Source organism: Bactrocera dorsalis, chromosome 3 (genome assembly GCF_023373825.1).
Source record: "Bactrocera dorsalis isolate Fly_Bdor chromosome 3, ASM2337382v1, whole genome shotgun sequence".
In the NCBI taxonomy this organism is placed as follows: Eukaryota; Metazoa; Arthropoda; class Insecta; order Diptera; family Tephritidae; genus Bactrocera; species Bactrocera dorsalis.
The window spans coordinates 74,097,233-74,119,466 of NC_064305.1; the positions used below are offsets into that span (position 1 = coordinate 74,097,233).

General features: G+C 33.2%; 1 protein-coding gene and 1 long non-coding RNA gene across 2 annotated transcripts in view; one reads left to right on the top strand and one right to left on the bottom strand.

Moving 5' to 3' along the window:
- The window catches only part of LOC115066031 (uncharacterized), a 164,932-nt gene extending 162,781 nt beyond the window's left edge, over positions 1-2,151 (top strand). Inside the window, exon 4 of the long non-coding RNA XR_007422367.1 lies at positions 1,984-2,151. This is a non-coding gene — a long non-coding RNA (uncharacterized LOC115066031). The remainder of the gene's footprint in view (positions 1-1,983) is intronic.
- Positions 1-14,456, bottom strand: part of LOC105224562 (serine proteinase stubble) — a 45,749-nt gene extending 31,293 nt beyond the window's left edge. The window contains exon 1 of the mRNA XM_049452973.1: positions 14,303-14,456. Within this exon, the coding sequence (XP_049308930.1) occupies positions 14,303-14,305 (3 nt within the window). The 5' untranslated portion in view covers positions 14,306-14,456. The remainder of the gene's footprint in view (positions 1-14,302) is intronic.
- Positions 14,457-22,234: the final 7,778 nt, after the last annotated feature.

Consider the following 22,234-nt stretch of genomic DNA (forward strand, 5'->3'; position numbering starts at 1 on the left):
CTATGTTTTACTGTATAGTAAAAGTGATACCCACAGTTTTGGTTTACTGTACCTAATCCCTCAAGAATGAATTCATTACTTTCGCTTTGGAAGCTAAATTTGTAAGTTCATAAATTAACGCCCACCAGAGCCACTGTACGGCTTGACACCAGAGAAATTTCAGAAATTTATTTTTAAATTTTTTTCCTTTTTAGCGAAATTCTTGCCGGAGCTTCCCAAAATCACCGCAAATTGACGCATTCAAGCGTAGCTTTATTTACACACATACACTCAAATATATTTATAGCATTAATGTGCTTAAGAAACATTACACAAACACACACACTGTTGTTACCTTAGAGTTAGCGGCGAATAGGTGAAAGTTATTGGCGTTAATGCGAATCGGCGGCATGTTTTGTGGCGAAATCACGGAGCATTGCCGGGCAAATTTTTGCATTGTTTTGTTGTTGTTGTTGTTTGCCATATGGAATTCTGTAAATTTGTTTGCTCATGAAAAAGGAATTTGCAGACATTTAAGTGCAGTTTGGCAGGTATTTATGGCAGGAATGTTGAGTAAATGAAATATTGCGGGTGTGTGTCTTCCTGTGTGAGTTTTACATATGTGTGTATGTGTAAATATGTGTATGTCAGCTTATGAGTTTGATGATTTTTTAAAGAGTGAAATTGGCAACGAAATATTTAATTGTTTATAAGCGTATTTAAAGGCATTAGTCACAGTGGACTACATTATCTTCAAGTTTACGGTATTTTTTTTTTTGTTTTTGTAATTGATAGTCATGCTAATGACATATGCATACATATGCATGTATGATATATATGCCTGTTTGCTTGTGCTTATTACAATCTCTGACGCATCGGAAATTTCACACTTCAAAAATCGAAAATCAAAAGTGTTTTAACACTCGCGTTGACCGCCACCTTGCAACAGCTACCACTTGAGTCATCAGCCACAGCTACACGCACACACAGCTACAAAAAGATACACTTAGATATACGCACAAACATACCACCTTTCTTCTGCCTACTTGGCTATTTGCCTGGTCTGGTCAACACACCTTCCGTCACCTTTCGAATAGCTCGTTTTCTTTTTTCTCTCATTTTAGTTTATTCAGCTTATAATATTTGTTGTTGTTTTTAGTGTGTTTTTTTTTTGAAATACCACATGCAAGTGTGTCATGCGCTGTTACAGGGCCATTGTTTATGCATTTGGCAAAAATGTGTCACCCTATTTGGCCGTGTAAAAGAAAGTTTTTGTGCTGTTTTGAATATTTTGTCTGTTATTTATGAGCGGTTTTAGCGCCGCATAGCTTTTAGCATGTAAATGGAAATTGATTTTTGTTTGGTTGATTTCGATTTTTGTTGGTTTTATAAATTTCTGAGCGGCGTTTTAGTGTCGGTTGTTATATAATTGTTCGTAAACCGTTCTTTTTATGTGTTAGGGTGGTCTTGGCTAATATTTTCTTAGGCGCATTTTTGGGTCACAACAGATTAAATGGTGAATATGGATGTAAGTTATTTGGGAAGTGATGAAAAAGAACATAGAAAATATTAATTTTGTTTTTTGTCCGGTCAGTAAGGTTCTCATACTGTAACAGCTAATCATTCGCTATTTTTACTACATTGACATTGTTCCGATAATATTAATGTGCTCTGGAAGACCGAGATAAAAACAACTGGAATGTCTGAAATAAGCAGGCATCCAGAAAAGACCAATTTTCGTCGTATAGAGTCCTTGTGGGGTGTTTGTTGTATATATTACATATTTTACCTAAATCGGATAATTCTACTTACATATACTAAATAAAATCTTCAATTTAATGCAAAACTAGTAAAGTATATTTACTGAACCTTGTATGTAAAGAATTTCTAAGTTTTCTAGAAATGTGCTCAGAAGTAATCATAATTAATTAGACTTATATGTTGTTGTTATATATTTTACCATATCGATTGCTATAATATATTTTGAAATTCTTTTCTTTTTAGATTTATATGTGCAGTGTCATAGAGAAATGTGAAAGATAAGTGAAATTGTGAATGTGTTAAGTGCAAAAAAAAATATTAAAAAAAGTGTCAATGCGCAAAGTGTAGGAAAATAGCGAATTCTAAGACCCACGCTGCAGAATATTGGAATTGGTAAGTGAAGTGAAGTAAGCCTACTTTTGGTTGCAATTATTGTCCCTAGACTCGATTTTTAGTATTATTTCCGGATTTTTTGACTCACAAAGTCGATGATCCAGTTTTTTGGCCTTATTTTGGTGAAATTGAATGCTTTCTAATACGTTTTTTTCAAAAAGTTACAGATATTTTGAATAAGATTAATGCCTAGTGATTGCCGGACCTATGGAGTTATTTTTAATTTCATAGTAACCCTACACGTTCAAAATACAATATGTATTTTGGGTCGTTATCCTGTTGAAAATTGATTTTGCTGCTATTAACAGCCGAATTAAGCACACTTAAATTTTAAATTATTTTATTAAAATGTTCAGGTACATGTGTTTATTAATTTGTTTTGCGAATAAAGCCCAAATGTCGATTTATTTTAGTTAAATCAAGCTTAAAATCTCTTCTTTCCAACACTATATGGTATGATACAATGTGATTGGCAGCACTGGTGATATACAGCTGTATCAACATCTATTGACAAAATACGAAAAGATTTTTTCGACTATCAATATTTAAATATAAGTGAATTCCGAATAATACTTTTGACACATTTGCACGGTCTCATAAGTGAGAAGCCTGCTGTTTTTCTTTCTATAATATATTTCCGTGCCAGAAAGCTTACTTATTCGTAACACAATAGTTTTGTTGTTTCTAAAATATTCTTTTCATGAATTTCTTTCTTAATTTGGTGGACAGTAAAGCAATACTCCAGAAAATACACCTCACAGGAAGAAGTATTTTCGTTAACAGAGTAAACTTGACTTTTGTAGTTCAGAGCCCTCTTAAAATTTGCTTTTGTAATGGATTGAATCCGAGGCTGTTTTATTACGTGGTTTGACAAATAAGTAATGAGACTGATTTTATTGCCGCGCTTGTGGTAAATGTGACCTTGAATTTCCCTTTATCTTTTTCCGACATCCCTTCCCTCTCCATTGATATATGTACCATCGGTCTCAGATTAGGCGAAGCAGCTTTGGAAACGTGCTAAAATTGTAAGAGTGAATGGTGATAGTGCTCTTAGTCGTGCCCAGGTGTTACGATGGCACAAAGAGTTTAAGGAGGGGCGTGAAAGCGTGGATGACGAGGCGCGGAGTGGGAGACCAGTCGAGGTGCGGAAATCGTGCCTGGAATCGTCCACAAAGAATTCGTTCCACCGGGGAAAACTGTGAATCAAGTCTATTATTGCCAAGTACTCGAAAGACTGCGAAAACGAGTCAACAGGGTGCGTTCAGACATCGCTCGTAACTGGATCCTTCATCACGACAACGCGCCGTGCCACACCGCCCTCAGCGTGTCCCAGTATTTGGCCTCTAAAGGGATCGCCGTGTTGCAACAGCCGCCTTATTCGCCCGACATATCACCCTGTGACTTCTTTTTGTTTCCTAAAACAAAATCCAGGCGGCCGTGGCGAGGGTACTCGCGGACATCCCAGTCGAAGCGTTCCAGAAATGTTACGAAGCATGGAAAACGCGCTGGAATCGCTGTATAGCTGCTCGAGGGGACTACTTTGAAGGGGATGGCAGAGTTGTAGAATAATTTTCAAATAAACGGTTTTTATGGAATCAGTCTCACTACTTAATTGTCATACCTCATATATTTTTTTAATATTTTCGATGTTATGCCTTCTTATCTTATTATTTTACCGAAGCGAAGTGTAGCATAAGCAATTATTCATGTAAGGAGAACCGGATACAAGAATTAAGTTGTAAGAAGCCGTTGAATAATTTTAGATTTTGTTTAAGTAAAGTAATTTTAATAACTCCGTTAGTTATTTAATAATACTCCGTATAGGGTATGTTAATTTTGCCATTATGTTTTTAACCTTTAAGAGGTAACGTCGGAGACCCTATTTAACCATGTCCATCTGCTTCTCCGTCTTTCTATATGCGAATTAGCCGCTCAATTTAAGAGATACTGATCTAAAATTCCAAGAAGTTTGTTCTTGTTATAATATAAACAATACGATTTATTTGAGAAAGCAGCATATAAGTATCTCTGTGTGCCACACCGTTACAGCTTTAAGCACGTTATGTAAATGTCACTTAAAAATATTGATTTTCTTCACATATACTTATTGACTTATCTATTGTATTTATATTTATGTAACAGGCAAGAAATAATCCCGCTTTGACTTCGAATCAGCGCTTTTCCCATACTTTTTCTATTTTTTCATTTTTTCTTACACATATTATATAAGTATATTTTTGTTGTTGCACGCATAATAATGCCGTTGATAATATTTCCATTAAAAGCCCTTCGCTCTCTCCTTATGTCACTGCAACAACAAACGCTTGTGATTTTCATTGATGATTTGCTCCGTTCGATCGATTTTAAAATGTTTCATAATTACAGCGACATTGCTTTTAGCTGTTATTCTTTCGAACAGCTGCGCAGCTGTGACAAACAGTAACCACTAACACACACTAACACACACACAGAAACAAAATTTTACTTTTTTTCTCCTTTTTTGTGTTCTTTATTTTTTATTTTTATTGTTTTGTGGTACAAAAGCACGCCAACCGCAATTGTTCTGCGGTGTAACTGAATTCGAGATGCTGCGGCGCGGCTGTGGCTTGTGCGGCAGCAGTCGAGTGAAAAAACATGAAACAGCCGAATGACAAAGAGCAAGCAAGAACTTTTACGCTGTACATATAGAATTTCTCTTGCCGCAAACTGCTACCAGCCGCCGCAACCAGCAGCAGTCACGGTACTTATTACGTTGCACGTGTTTTTTCCCTGCACAACTGTGTGTATAAATGCTCCGCTACATTTGTGTATGTGTGTGTGCGCGTTGTTGCTGGTGTTGCCTTTGTGAAAGCCACTTGCGTAATACGGTCATTGACATTGTCAACTGATGCTGTTAGCATTAATGGCTGCCATTGCTGTGACTTTTGCTACCGCTTTAATGCGAGTTGTTGCTTCTTTTGTATTTGTTGTTGCAATCGCACCGCTTCTTCAAGCGCACAAATGTTTGTCGCAGTAATCGCCTACTTGTTGTTGCTGTTATTATGGCCATTCTTTCCTTCTCATTTGTAGAACAATTGCAACGGAAATGAGTCGCCGTAGCTCTTTGTTGCTTTTGTTCTTGTGCTACGCTGCCTTCTGCCTTCTGGCAACTGGTCATTTCAGATTTCCATTCAACTGTCGTTCTTACGGTTTCTCGCTATAAACGCGCACATACTTGTTTCTTGCTATCCCTTCTTCTTCGCTGTCGCATTGTCAGCATTCGGCTTTGTTGCAGATCTTCTACTTCTACTCTTGAGGTAAACTTTGTAAGCATTTAGCATGCTTGCTGGCGTTAGTAGTGGCATCTTCTGGCATATTTTTAGTGCGGCTGCTTAGCTCGTTTGGTTTGCTCGTCTTTGGCAAAATTTACGTCTGTGTAATTTTCGTAGCGCCTTGGCAATTAAAATAGCTGTTGGTAGATGTATTCTTATAGCTTCCAGTTAATTATAGCGTATTTTTTGTAACTGAAATTTTTAAAAACGTTCGGTTTTGAGAAGAGAATATGGAGAAAACGGAAAACTGAGACAGATTCTCATAATTATGATAGAATTTCATAGACTGGAGATTTTTCATTAGAAGTATTTCGTCATTCAAGACCAATAGATAGTAAAAATAACTAGCTATGATAATATTCAAAACATAGCTGAAGTCGATTTAAACGAAGGAAGATATTTTGCAGCTTAGTAAATTTTTTATAACATTTACCTCTTTTCTTTTCCAATTATTTTGACTAACTTATTCGATACTTGAACCTAAGTTCCAACTTGAAAAACTGCTCAGAGAAGAAAGTTTAAAATTTAGTCATATTTTGAAGCTTTCCTTTCTGAGCAGTTATTTAAGTTGAAAAGTGGGTTCGAGTCCGGAATAAGTTAGTCAAAATAATTGCAATTTTCTCAAGTAAATTAAATTGACTTAAAATGATTTTTTTTTATTTTTTTGCATATCTATAACCGCCAAATAGTCAAAATATTTTATCGTTTCAAATAAGTTTAATACTTGTTCTAATTTTACTAATTTTTATTTCTATTATTTTTAAAGGATTCAATTAAAATTTAATTTGTAATTTCTATTAAATATTTTACTCCCAATTTACTACTTCTATAAGTTAAATATGAGACACAATTCTTTTTAATAAAAATAAAAAAATTAATATTAAAAATATTTAATAAAAAAAATTTAAATTTAACTATTAAAATTACTTAATTTTTTTATATTTTTTTTAATTTTTTTTATGTTATCAAACAAATTCTATATAATTTAAATAATTAATTTTAATTTTTTTATATAATAATTTTAATATTAAATTTTAATATATTTTTAATTTTTATGAATTATTTTTAAATATAAAATTTGGTAATTAAGGTAAATATTTTTTTTATTTTAATTTTTAAAATATTGTAATAGGTTATCAAATATCTCTCTTTCGCCTTTTTGTTTATTGAATTACGCGGCTATGTATAAAGCTCTTGAAAGGCCTTGACATAACCTCCAAACCGACGCTATTCATGATTAGTTTGGATATTGCGTCCAACAGTAATAGACGTGTAAACATGGAATTCACTAAAGCCGAAATTCGCGCTATTTTAAAGTTTTCCTTCGTTAAAGGCAAATCCGCTAGAGAAACGTTTCGTGAGATTAATGTTGTTTTGGAGGATAGTACTCTATCACTTCGAACTGCGGACGAATGGTTTTGACGATTCAGAGCGGGTTAAAACGACACCATGGATGGATGCCGATCGAATCATGGAAAACATCGTGTTAGACCGGCATGTGGCATCTCCTGACATCGCCCAGAAGATGGGAGTTAGTCACCAAACCATTTCAAACCATCTGCAGAAGGGTGGATACACAAAAAAGCTTGATGTTTGGGTGCCGCATGATTTGACGCAAAAAAACTTCTGGACCGAATCAACGCCTGCGATATGCTGCTGAAACGGAACGAACTCGACCCATTTTTGAAGCGTATGGTGACTGGTGATGATAAAAGGATCACATACGACAACATCAAGCGAAAACGTCGTCGTGGTCGAAGGCCGGTGAATCGTCCCAAACAGTGACCAAGCCGGGATTGACGGGCAGGAAAGTTTCGTTGTGTATTTGGTGGGATTGGAAGGGAATCATGAGCTGCTCCCATATGTCCAGAGGCTTAATTCTACCATCTATTGCGAACAACTGGAGCGTTTGAAGCAGGCGATCGACCAGAAGCGTCCAGAATTGGCCAACAGGAAGGGTGTAGCCAAGCCACAAACTTCGTTGATGACTCGTCAAAAGCTACAGGAGCCCTGATGGGAGGTTTTATCGCGAATATAGCGCCAAGTGATTACCACCTGTTCCTGTCCATGGGGAACGCCCTTGTTTGTGTAAAGTTAAACTCAAAAGAGGCTTGTGAAAAGTGGCTGTCCCAGGTCTTCGCAACTAAGGAGAGGGGCTTCTACGAGGGGGGTATTCTAAAGTTGCCGTCTAGATGGAAACTGATTAACGAACGAACTGATCCGATCACTGTAACACTTTTAATAAAGCATTGAATAAAGAGCAAAAAAGCGAAAGGGAGATATTTGACAACCTAATATTTTATTAAAATTTGGATGGCAACTCCGAAAACTTATTTTAGAAAAATTTAATTTTTTACAAATATTTGATTTCAAAATTGTTAAAACATATTTCAGAAATTTAATTTATATTATTTTTTTTGGTTTGAAGGTTAGCATGCTCTTTAAGTAAACAGACGTGGCAACTTAACCAAATAAAACTCTGTTAATAATTAAGTGGCATGAAAAAAGTAAAATTTAGACAAAAAATTATTTAAAAAATGTGTGATTTAGCGCTTACCCACAATTTTTTCTAAATTATTATTATTTTGTGTCTCTTTTCTCAAATTAGCAGATAAAAATTAATAACCGACACAAAAAGCTACATTCCTTTCCAATTAGCTTTAAAACAGCTTATACGTACATACATAAATGCTGTATATGTACTATATTAACAATATACATTACACAGTATGCATATCTACATATGTATATGTATGACATTGAAATTGTGTAAATATTTAAGCGCACACAATATTATAAAATATATATCAAAAATCTGCTGAAAAGTAAAGTGAAAGTAAAGATATTCGCGAATATGGCGCACGAAGATCACAAAAGAATCAAGCACAATAAAAATTTTGTGAACAAGAAGCAGCGGAGAAAGTAATTACCAGAAATGGTGAATTGAGGCTAAAACACTAAAATTTAAGTGGCGTTGGTTGCTATCCATGTATAAACAGCACTTGCGGTTATAAAACTACAAAAAAAACAACAATCGACCAACATAAAGAATTCGTCCATTTATGCGCATCAAATAAGCAATCAGCATTGGATCGAGTTCGTCGCTTAAGTCTTCTGAGTTGATCGCTTAATCGTTTCAACGCCAAATTAGTCAAGCACTTTCATCTCAAATGAATTTGTGGGTTGTAGTTATAGACGATTTGTGGTTTTTATAGATAAACACACTAACAATCATACACTCGCATATATTTGTATAAATAATATATATATATATATTTGTGTGTATGTGCATTTTGGCATTTAGGTCACGTTCTGGAACGCGACATAGAAAACGAAAGAAATTGTAGAAATCGAAGAATTTGCTTTAATCTACTGTTTGTGTTTATACGTATGTGTGTGTATGTATACTGGATTTGTGTTGCAGAGTGAAAGACAGCTGTTGCGGCAGAAATTAGCACAAGCCACACACAACTGATGTTTGCAAATTAAGACGAATTCTCTGACAGCTCGTCGGGGGCCAGTCAGGCACACTCCAAAGTGTTGGTTGCGCTCTTTGCTAAGTTTCCATGTATTTTGTTGTTATTTTTGTGCTTCTTTCGACGAATGTTGCTTGCCAATTGATATGTTGCTGTGTATGTTTTCGCTAATTCTAATTTATATGGGAAATTTGCATGTTTTAGGGTGCGTGCTGGAGCAGCCAGTGAAGCGAAACGTGCATATTTACATACAAATACACACGCATACAAACACTTGACGCTTGCATGTACACAAATATATGCCAACACTTGCTGGTGTATCTCTACGTATTTATAAACCCACTTAGTTAGCAATTCGTGGAAGTATAAATAAATGAAAACACCGCTATTTGGGTCAACCACCAACACATGCACACACATACAGCCATACAAGTCTATTTGCATACGTAAACATTTATCGCTTTTCGTCTGCGCTGGGTTGTTCGGCGTCGCATTGCTTCTCTACTTTCGTGTGTTACACATACGCCATGTTGGCTGCTGCTGACGAGTGATGCGAGAGTAAGCTGCGCAGAGTGCCCGAATATTTTTTATCTCCAACAATAACAACATCATAATTAGAAAGACAACAATTGTTCGAAAACTAATGTCAAAAATTAATTTATCACTTAATATTAATTAATTATGATGATTAATAATAAATAATTAATTAATCCAGAATATTTTTTATCTCCAGCAACAATAAAACCATATTGTAAGCTTATGTAAAAAATTAATTAATTAATTAATACCAATCTGTTAATCTTAATTAATTAATTATGAATAATATGAATTATGAATAATTAAGCAATTAAGACAAATTAATGTTAATTAATTATTATTATTATTTATATATTAATTATTATTAATTAATTAACATTAATTATTCATAATTCATACTATTCATAATTAATTAATTAAGATTAACAGATTGGTATTAATTAATTAATTTTAATTTTTTTTAATTTGTCTTAATTGCTTAATTATTCATAATTCATATTATTCATAATTAATTAATTAAGATTAACAGATTGGTATTAATTAATTAATGTTAATTAATTAATAATTAATAAATGATAAATTAATAACTAATTAATCTTAATTTTTCTTAATTAATTAATTATTCATAATTAATCTTCATTAATCTTCGTTAATTAATTATTCATAACTCATATTATAATTAATTAAGATAAATTATGAATTATTAATGATTTAAGATTAATTAATATTACTCAAAACTAAGGTTAATTAATTTTTCTTAAATTAAAAATTTAGGTTAATTATCTAATTAAAATTTTTCTTAATTAATTAAAACAGCAATTAAACATTCGATTGCTTTACAAAAAACAAAGGTTCCTTACAAAAACTTGTTTTTGTTCGTTAAGCTTGTATGGCAGCTACATATATGCTATAGTCAACCGATCTAAACAAATTCTTCAGAGATTATACCACTGCCTTAGAAAATAATCTGTGTCAAATTTTGTGACGACATTTCATCAAATGAAAGAGTTTCTCATACAAGCCATTTACTCCGATTTTTTCGTTTGTATGGCAGCTATATGCTATGGTGGTCCGATATCGGCCACTCCGACAAATGGGCAGTTTCTTGATGAGAAAAGGGCAAGTGCAAAACTTCAGTACGATGTCTTAAAAACTGAGGGACTATATCGTATTGAAAATGTGGCTAACTCAGCTCAGCTCATCATTCTAATCTTTAAGTTATATCTTTTGGATTTATCTGGAGGTTAGAAACTTCTTGGCAAATTTAAACTATCCTTTTCAGGATATAAAAAAAGATGCGTAAAAGTAATTTGAACAATTCTGAGCATACGATTTTTTTTGATTCATAATTTGTTAGTAAAACTTGAAAAATATTTTTCCAAAATTTTATATGAGAATTTCTAATTATTTTATTCTCATCAAAGCCACTAGCTACCCTGTAGGCCCTTTGGTACTATTTTTAAAAATTATTTTTTTCACTTTTTGTTCATAATCTAGTTTACTTCACTGTTAAATTGCTAATAAGTTTAGTAGGTACTTATTATTTCGATGACAAAACACTTTATAAATTAAAAAAGAAAAATATTTCTTCACGCCCTTTTTGCAAATTTTTCTTAATAATATTGCTAAATATTTGCATTTTTCGCATTCAGCGCGTATTTTTTCACTTTCTTCGCCACTGTTACTTTTTCAAAATTACTCTATGCTTTCTGCTGTCTTTACTCCAATTCAAATTACAAATTAATAACTGCTTTATTTGCTCTATTAGTCATTTGTACGCTCGCTTTCAGCGCGGGCAGAAATTAATTTTATTTTATTTTAATTTTTTTTCAAATTTGTTTGCCTTTCTTCCACGTAATGCCCACGTTTTGTATGCTTTTGCATTTATAATGATTGTTTACGCACACTTGTTGTTGTTGCAGCGTTTTGTTGAAGTTTTCACTTTCCATCGTCAACGCCAACACACACACACCAAACAACCAACTACAACAATGCTACAATCAGAGATGATGGCCAGTAAGAGGAGAGTGAAAAGTAAGGCAAAAAAAATCACCGCCATATGAAAATATCAGAAAAAATCACACATAAAAGTTGTATATTTTTTTAAATAAAAAATAAAAAAAAAACAATATAACAAGAAATAGAAAAGTGCAGGTCATAATGGCCGCTCTGTTAAACCAGCTTGTGAACGCAAATTAACAATTTGTTGCTTGAATATATTTACACACACATCTCTGTATATATCATTGTAGTAAAGTGTGTTGTCTTCAAAATATAACCGCTCCGGTTATTCATTCATCATAAATGTAACTGTAACTTTCGCTTTTTGCGGCGCTGCGTTGTTCTTGTTTATTGAAATTTCATTGGGCAGCGCTGGAGAAAAGTGCGCAACAACAATGCTGGTGGAAACTAGAAAAAGTATTACGTTGAAAGAAATAGCAAAATACATAGCAGAGCAGAAAAGGTTTCAACAATGGACAAATTTCTTTCAATATTCTTTTTATATTTTAGGCTTCGTAATTTCTATATTTTTTCTAAAGAATTGGCGATGCGTAACTAATTTTTTATACTTATTTGCTGTTACTAGCGAAAAATATTTCAAATATTTTGTTACTTAATTTTTATAGAAGTAAAAGTTGTGCGCTTCGTAGTTGTATCTGAATGAAATGCATACGCCCTTTTCTCTCCAATAAGTTGCTCGTTTGTCGGAACCGCTAACATCGGGCCACTGTTGTATATATCTATAAGCTATACAATTGTGTGGAAAACTTCTTTATCGTCATATAACTTTTCACAGACTATTATCTCAAATATCACTATATTCTTCGAAAAAATTATACAAATCGGACCACTGTAGCATATAGCTGCCATACAAACTTAACCATTCTAGTCCTTGCATGAAAAACGTTTTATTTTATAAGCTATCATCACGATATTTGGCTCCAATTATTCTTTAAGGCAACGATACAATCTCTGAAAAAATTGTTCAGATCGGATTACTATAACATATAGCTACCATACAAACTAATCGATCAAAATCCAATACTTATATGGAAAACTTTTCTATTTGTGAAGGGTAATATAGTTTCGGTTCAAAAAAAGTTAATAATTTTCCTACTTTCAATATTCTTAAGTGTTATTTAAATAAACCATAATGTCGGCCATCAGATTACTTCAAAATAATAAATGGCTGAACCCTATTTCAATGTGGTTTGAAAGGTGATTTGCTTTTTGTGGTGGTGGATCTGTTTCTTGAGACATGAAATATCAGAGAAAATTTATAGACATAAAAATATTTTACTTAAAAAATACAAATTTATCTTTCAAATTGTAGAAAGAATAATATATAATGTCGCCGGAAGGGTGGCGGGAACGTTTAAGCCATAAGTAGCCAAAAATATAATTAAGCTGGCGCAATCCTGATTTTCTTAGCTTTTATTTGGTAAGCATATCTGCGACTTTTTTTAAATAATAATAAATATCGCTGCTCGTCGTTCTTTTTACGAAAAATGTATGCAATTTCGCACTAATCAGTGCGCTTCATACCCAAATTATCAAAAAATATGCGTCGCTACTGCTCTGCTAGCTGCTCTCTCACTACTAATCTCAAAATTATTGCTCACAGTTTGCTTAGATTAGCTTGATGTGACCTTTTTGAAAGAGAACGAAAGGAAATTTTCTGCGAAAGTCAGATCTTTACTGCTTCCCTTATATCAAGTGATTGTAAAACGGACATTTCATTTTTACAGTCATTTGTTCAAACCTCCATGAATTTCAAAGGTTTTAAGTACAATTTCAATCCCAGGGTAATGCCCTGGTATATTTTCCCTACAGCCCGGATCAAATTTGAACAGATTGACTAATAGTAACTCAAAAAGATATTAATCGATTATTGATTCACGTATAATCGATTTCAGCTATAGATGATCTTCCTTTAATTAATTTAGGTTTGCAATCAGTAAACCTTTGCACTTGGTTTGGCTTTCAAGTACTTACTATATAACTCAATAATATTTCTCATGTAATATTGTAATTATCCATTTTAGTCTTTATTCTATTTTAGATAATTTTTTATGTAATTTATTTTCGATTTCCCATCCGTATAGAAATAGTGATATTTTCTTTTGGACTTACGGACAGAAATTCTTAACTGAAACAATGCTTTCCGACTAGCAGGATGGCATGAAACGTATTATTACTGGCGTTAAGTCCTGGCACAAGTCTACTTTGAGGGAAACGACATAGATTTTGAAGAATAAATTAATAATTTCAAGATTATGAAATAAGTTTTACTATTGTTTGCTCTTGTATTTTAAATATGTTGATTCTGCAAACATTTGTCTTTAATAAAAAAGTGTAAAAATTTGAAACCTTCCTACAGCCCAACAACAACAGCGAAGAAAGCAAAAAACCTGCTGACAGCTTGAAATTTTCCTGCAACCCAACTGAGCACTGTTTTGCCAGTTCACCAACGCGCTGTGGCGCAGCAGTACGTTCGACCTACCAACGAAACTCGTTTGTTTGCTGCACTAAGAAAAGCACACATAAAACCAACAACACATCGCAGAGCATAAAGAAACCGGCGGCAGTAAATGCAGCTATGCAAATGCCATTTATAATGTTGAGATTTTGCAGTTTCCTGCGTGGCAAGTCGCTGCTACATTTTCTGCATGCAACAGCAATGCTGCCGCTGCAAATATGTATGTATATGTGAGTGTATTTGCAAGTGTTGCACTATAGGCCAAAGTCAAGGCAAACTAAGAATGCTGATGGCCGCAAAGCCAAACAACAACAACAATAATAAAATAAGACTAAAAATAAGTTTTACAATCTTTGAGCACTTACCATGCAGGTCAAGAGGGAGATAAGGCGGCTCGTGTGTTGCTGGCAGCCGAAGCGCTGAGAAGCTGCGTGCCAACGCTGGACTTGGCTACACTTGTGCCACAAAGCTGTGCGGCCAACTAACTAACTGTGTTGCCACTAGCGCGCTGCACGCAGAGTCTTTTATTGTTGTTGTTTTTTTTGCTCCTCTAGTTGTCTGTGTTGCTATCTGCGGAGTGGCAACTGCAGCTGATGCTGAGTGTTGACGCTGCGTACTCTTCTGTGGCTGCAATGCAGCTTTATGCATGCAATACGTTGCAAGTGTGTGTGTGTGTGTGTTGACTGGCAATTTAAATATACAATTTACATCGCATGCGCGCCAGTTTGCTTAACGTTTTCGCTGCCAACTGCTTTGTTGCTTTGTTTGCGTTTTCAATTTCGCCTTTGGCTATTGCTTGAGCCGGCGTGTACGTGTTGCTAGGCTTATGGTGTGCGACGCAAAATGTTGTGGCCTCAAATGCAGTTAGTTAGTCGTCGGTTGTCTGCCTTTGACTCTTCGTCGCTTGACTTAAATGCTTTTGTGTATTTCTGCTGTTGTTTTTGTTGCTATATTTTCCTGCAATGCTGCAATTATACAGCGAAACTTTTGTATGCCGCTGTGCCCAAAGTCATTTCTTTCTGCTTTGCTTAGCCGCGTGTGTTGCTGGTTGCAAGAACTGGACCACTAATCCGTTGTTGTTTTTGTGGCGTTGGCAGCAGCTGGGGGTGAAGTTTGGTGCGTGCGCAGGCGATAGCGCGATTTGTGGCATTTGTTGCTTGAGAAATCGTTCGAAAAATGCGGATGCGTTGCTCAGCTGGTTTTGCAGATAAATGGATTTGTTGTTGTCTTACTTTGTTTTCTTCACGCTTTTTGTAGTTTTCACTGTTGTTGATTTAGTTGATAAGTTATTCTGATATTTTCCGTTGCTATTACACTATAGTGAAACACTTTTTTTGAGGCACAAGTTTTTCTTTTTAGTTAACATTTATTTTAATTGTTTTTTTTTTAGCATTTCTTACTGTTGAAATATAGAAAAGTGGTTAATTATAAAAAAGTGTGGTTAGTCTGAATTGTGGGATTAATTTCGTGTATATTGCTTTCATATAGGCTTCTATAGCAGACTTTGCTTTGATAAGTTCAATAAGAAAGCATGATAATCAAGAAGTGCACTTAATTAATTCAACTTTAGATCTTTTCCAAAAATAACAGAAAGTAATTTGAATGTTTTTTATTCAATCGGTCTAAAAGTTCAGTTCAGAAAATTTCGAAATAAAATAAATTTTTAAATTTTTGCGATTTTTCTGTCAGTATACACAACTTGATGAGCTGGTTCCAGAGCAAAATATAGCTAAAAGAACCCAGTTAATCGAATCAAAATACAAAAGAAATCGAAACTTCGAAAGATTTTGAGTAATTTTCATTCCAGATACCCATTTATGAAGTATTATATAAAGTAACATAATAAGTTAGTTAAGAAATTAGAGTAGAGATATCAATTTGAGATAGTATACTATATATTTCACATGATAGGAGCGATTGCGCGCTTCCAACCCATAATTTTTAATAAACAATGCTGCATATCGTCACCTAAAATGCAAATAATAGTATATAAAGTTTTCGAAAATCATCAAGTTCGAGTTTTACATTGACTTTATATGAATTCAGTACAGTTAGTGGAAATCTCATTGCTGTCCCCGAAACTGGAGTACAAGGTATTTTCCAACTAAGCAGGACTAACTTAATCTAGCGCCCACATGTGGTGCCATCTATATGTCGACCGGTGAGTTACAGTTTGCTATCTTTATCGATTGTCCAGTGAGAATTTCTTGACATTTCATCTATTGAAAGTGAAGTTATTGCGTTTTAAATGTCAGTATGTTTGTGTTATTGATGCGAAAATGAGCTTCGAACAAAGAGCCAACATTAAAGTTTGTTTTAAAATTGGTAAAACTTTTACCGAAACGTTTCAATTGATGAAATGGCGATGATTGCCTATCCCACAGCAGAGTGCACGAGTGGTTCAAACGTTTTCAAAGTGGTCGTGAAAACATAAATGACGATGAATATGTGAACAAATCAAACTCGGTGATCACCGAAAACTCTATCGAAACTGTGCGTGAATTCAACAAAAATCAGCCGAAATCATCATTAAAATTAATGGAAATGGAATTAAACATCTCCAAAACATAGATTTATTGCATTTTGACCGAACATTTGGGTGTGTGCACGGTTTGTTCCGTATGAATTCACTGACGACCAAAAATTGCTCAGAAGCCAACATTCGAAGGACATCATTAAGAGGTTTATTTGACCAAAAGTCATATTTTAACCATTAACCACTCTCCGTATTCACCTTATATGACACTGTGCGACTTCTTCCTTTTCGGAAAATTGCATTTGCCTATGAAAGGAAAGCGTTATGCAGAAGTAGAAGCCAGTCAAAAGGCTTGCACTGGCATACTGACGGTCATACTGGCCAACGAGGTAAACCACCTGGACCGTGCAAAAAGCTGTATTGAAGCAGAACGAGACTATTTTGAATAAAACAAATTGAGTTTGCCGAAAATACCATTTGTTCTGTTTTTTTCAGTCCTCTACTTTCAAATTTGAATTCGCTGCACCACCCCAGATCTGAATGCCATATGTCCAGATCGGCTTACCTTCACCTCATAAATTAGCAACTTATTCTTCAGACTGAGGTTGGATTTTGGCCGAAGGAGCTAGTATAGCTGCGCCAACTTTAATTTTAGCTGAGTTTTTTTTCAAATATTTTAAATATGTGTTTGTTGGGAACAACTGGACTGAAGACACTTGAAGGCAAGATAATGATGGTGATAATATATATATTTTTAATTTTATGTGGTCGTTTTATGTGTTACATACCAGCAAGCTAAGTATACCCAGCTCAGGATAATTTTCTTAAAAAAAAGAAGAAATATAAAAAAAGTGTTACTGGACCACTAGAATTTAAAATACTATGGCAATATGAAAAAAATTAATAATTGAAAATCTTTCGAGGCCAATAATTAATCTCTATTAATATTGTCAACATTTTTTTGTGAGACAAAATGGCCAAATAAAACTTGTTTCCTATTATTTAATGGATGAGTTTTTGCTAGTGAAAGAGTTAGGCGCCTATTTTGATCTTGATCTGGATATATTATTTCTGAAGCTTAAATTTTGTGACTTTAGTCAACTCTTTTAATGGCAAATGAGTCTTATTGTTATTATGTTCTAGAAGAATATTGCTTAACAACATTTAAATTAATTGGACTGCAAGAATATATTTTTGATAAATTCTGAAAAATAAGATTTTTCAACCAAAGAAAAATGGAAAATATTTTTATGCCGCTAAATTAGTTCTGCTAGACAAAAGAGTTAGCAATTGGCGGAGTGAATGATCGGTGCAGCTGTGTTTCCAAGACAGTTGACTCTATTAAACTGAGGCGGAATCAGACGTCAGGACTTTCAAAAGCTGCCAAATCTTTAGTTTTTCACAAAAATGCCTTGGAACTTTTTTTAACGCTACAACAACCACAAAAGACCATAACTTTAGGAAACTTGTAATAATATTTTTCTGGTCTAATATTATATATTATATTGGTCTAATTTTTAGTCCTGCCATGTTTAAAGTCTCCTCTTTTCTATTTCCTTATATATATGCCCCCATCACTCAGTTCTTTCTCTACTATTTATCGTAGATTTAAAGCAGCAATACTTTATTGCGCTTCCGCTGGCTATTTTGGGTCAATGCTTTTCAAGTTAATTCCGTGTAATTTTTCTTTTAGCATTCACTGTTCTTTTTTGCGTTTGTCTTATTTATTCTGCATTCATTTGTGTAATAAATTTAATTAAATTTATTTTCACAAACACTCACTTTACACTGGCGTTGCACAGAGTCGCGTTCTTTATTTTGGTTTCTAATTTATGCACACAGGCACACAAACACTCATGACTCCATGCATATAAGCAAGCGCTGCCAAGTAGTACATACATATATGAATGTGTGTGTGTGTATGCGTGCATGCGTTTATACGCGTCGGCAGAATACATAAATATCTTTCTTGTTGTAATATTTTAATGAGTTTCTTAAACTTTTCTCTTCGCTGACTTTTGTTTGCTTACTTTTCACTTTTTTCATTTCACGACTTTTTAAATTTGTTTTTGTTTTTCGTTGTAATTGTTTCTTTCTATAATTTCTTTTTTTTGTTTGTTTTTGTATTCTTTATTTTTTATTTTTTTTATTTTTTTTTTTAATTTTTTTTCGTTTGTTAGTTTTGCATTCACGTTTAGTCCACAGAGTTTTTCCACTGCCACTGTTACTTTGTAAGGTTTGTTAAGGAAAGCTGTTGTTATTGTTGTTGCTTTTAACAATAATTATATGCTTTTTGTTTGTAGTTTACATTGCGGTTGTTATTCTTGTCTTTAATTTCGTTTACCGCACACACTTAGCCCAGCTAGCCAATTTTCTAACTTGCTGGCTGGCTGACTTTCTTTGCTACTCTCCTGCTATTTATGCAACTTTGTTGCTATGTTGCTAACTTTAGTTCGAAATTTATTATATTTATTGTTGTTGTTATTATTTTATTGCTTCACAGTGGCAGTTTGCAGTCATTACGGCTGCTTCCGCTAGTTCTTTCCTTGTTATTTATATTATAGCGATAAATGTTCTGCTATTTGACTGCTTTTATAGCATGATAGACATTTTTATATGATACATGCGCAAGTATAACTAAGCTTTGAAAAGAGTGACTTTTATTAGAATTTTTGATAGTTTTTAAGTGATTTCTCCATTAATAAGAACATTTTAAAGCTTTTCTCTGAGTTTATGAAAATAATTTTGCGGCTAAACATGAAATATATTATATCTCACACATTATTTAAGTTTATATCTTAACCCTAAATTATGATTTAGTATTTCTTAATAGGTTAGATGTATCATATATATAAAATACATATATATTTGTGAATTTATGATCGGTTTAAATGTCTACTTTAACGATGAAACCTCAAAGTGAACCTCTCTAACCAAAGACTTAAGACACGAACTCGTTCAGAATTTAAAATTTGTGCTAAGTTTTCCTTTGCTAATGGCTATACTTGTGAATTGAGGCATAGTCAGTGAACTAAAATGTTACTTAATGTGATTTTGATAGTTTAATTTTGAATATTATCATATTTTGAGCACAAGTGTACGCAAGTAGTTCTAATTTAACCTGATTGAAAATCTGATAAGTTGTTCCAAAAATGTATTATTTATTACTAAAGTTAAGGGAAACTGTTGCTTTTGGTTTTCTTCTACTAAAAATTGTAAAAGATAAATTTGAAGCTCAGCTAGAGAAACATTATATGTATGCGATAGTAGTCAGAAAAATTTCGGATTTTTTTAAATTTTTTTACATTTTTAATAATTTTTGTTGTTAATTGAATTAAAGTTGTTTTCTATTTTTTTAGAATTATTACAATTTATAAAATCTTAATCAGTTTTTTTAAGAATTTTTATTTTTTCTTTTCTTTATTTAAAATTTTTCTAACAAAATTATTTAATTAAGTAATTTAATGATTAAAATAAATGAATAAGACAAAAATTTCAACAACAACAAAAAGAAAATATTTAGAAAAAATTTAGTTCCTTTCGCCTGAGTTTTGAATTAATTAATTTTAATTTTATAATTAGAAATAAAAATAATTATAATTTAATTAATTAATTTAATTTATAATAAAAATTTTAATTGATTAAATTAATTAATTAGAATTTAATTTAAAAAATTTAATAAAATTATTTTAAGAATTTCATTTTTTTTTTGATTATACTTCTAAATTCAGATTAAAGGATTTCAAAAGAATTTTTTCTTTTAATTTTTTTTTTCTTAATTGATTTTTTTTAATCAAAACTATTAAAAGTAAGGGGAAAAGACAATAACTAAAACAAAACATAAAAATTAATTTTTGTATTTTTTGTTAAAAACGCAGGTAAAAAATACAAATTATTTGAGTATTAAAAACAAAAACAATGCAACCAATGAAATTTAGTTGGAACTGTATTGTATATGATTTACTGAAACGCATTTTCTTTTCCAGATTTAATGTTAAGACTTTTCTAACTACAATTTATTAAATACTGCAACAACTGTAGTGTATTTTCAGACAACTTTCTTCACAATATTGTTATAATTAATTTCTAGTAACAGTTTTATAATACAATTTTATAAACTTTAATTAAATTCTTATAAATTATTATAACAAATAGATTAATTAAAAAAAATAAAGTATTTCTCACATTAAAAAAATATTTTAATGCTGTAAAATAATATAAAATTAAAATTTTAATTACAAATTATACATTTTTTTTTTAATTATAATTTTTTTTAATGCGTCGAACATTTTTTTTTTTACTTTTTAAATAGACCCATGTGTTATAATAATTTATAAAATTTATTATAATTAATAAAATTTTAATTATAATTTAAAAAAATTATATTAGTTATGATTTGTTTAATTTGAAATTTTCGCTCAACTTTCCACTCCTAAATGAAGTACTAAAGACTTAAGACACAAACTCTTAAAAAAAAATTCTTATAACACATACTATTTCAAACATCCGAGTGCAATAGACCTTAGGTCGTGGTGCAATCCTCATCTATTTAACTTATCATTCATACACTTGACTAAAAAGCATCCTTAAACTTACTTAATCGAAAGAAAATCAAATTGCATATAGTCCAAAAATTTTCGAAATATCCTAAGTGGCTTATTATCCTTTAAATATCCTTTATGTAACGCAGTAATACGTTAATATTTTCCAACAACACTTTTATTTCTTTTATTAAAATAATATTTTCATAAGAAATTAAAACCCACAAATTCTTTTTTTTTCACTTGAATAAAAATTCGGCAGTTCGAAATTAATAACACACCAACAAAAAAAAAATATTGTAACATAAGAGAAACACTTTCTAACCGTATAGAAATTGCCAAGCAACAGTTCGGGTAAAAGTCGCACGAGCAACTAAATTACTGCTTGACTACACAATTGCGGGTAACAGCAACTTTCTTATGCTCGCTTAGCGCCAATGGTGATAACGGATTGGACGACAGCACTGCGCAAGCAAATACGGCACGACAGTCAAAACCGAATGTAAAACAGCAACTGAAGTTGAAGCGAAGAAGTGCCCAACACTAAATGCCAGCCAAAGACAGTGGTAATGACCAAACGACGCCAGCAATGAGGCGAGTATGTGGAAGCAGATGAATGTGTGTATGTATGCGTGTGAAATACGGCGAACGGTAAGCACGACGCAGACGTTGACGGCAGCGAGGAAAGCGACTGCTGTAAGCAAGCACTTGTTTCACTAGAAGACAAATGTGACGCTGTGCGTTGACGTCGACGTCGGTAGCTGACGCCGCGCAGCAACAAGTTCTTTTGTATGGACACGTTCATGGCCATGGCCAAAGCAAAACATATATGTATGCACACATGCAAGCCAGGCGAATATTGTAAGAGATGCGGAAGAAGTGCTTGGTAAGCATTTGGAGAAACAGCAGAAAGTGAGCAAAGCGTGGAGCGCGCTGTGAGTGTGTCCACAAGTGGGTCTAAAGTGTGGATTGTGCGTTCGGGAGAGAGATGGACCCACTCAGTGCCAACAATCAAGCGCTTCACTACCAAATAGTGGCTGAGGAGTTGAAGAAATTCGGCTTACGAAGCCACAGCCGAGCGGGCGAGAAAGTGCGAAAGCTGCCAGCTGTGAGTGAGCAAGGCGAATATGCTTCGTGGACTGTGCGGTCGACGCGCATGCGTATGCGTTGCCGTGTTGCTTTGAGATGCGGAAAAGAAAAGAGTTGGAAGCACGCATAACGGTGCTCTGTTGACAGCCACAACCGAAACACATTTCAACGAAACAAAAATGGAAAAAGCA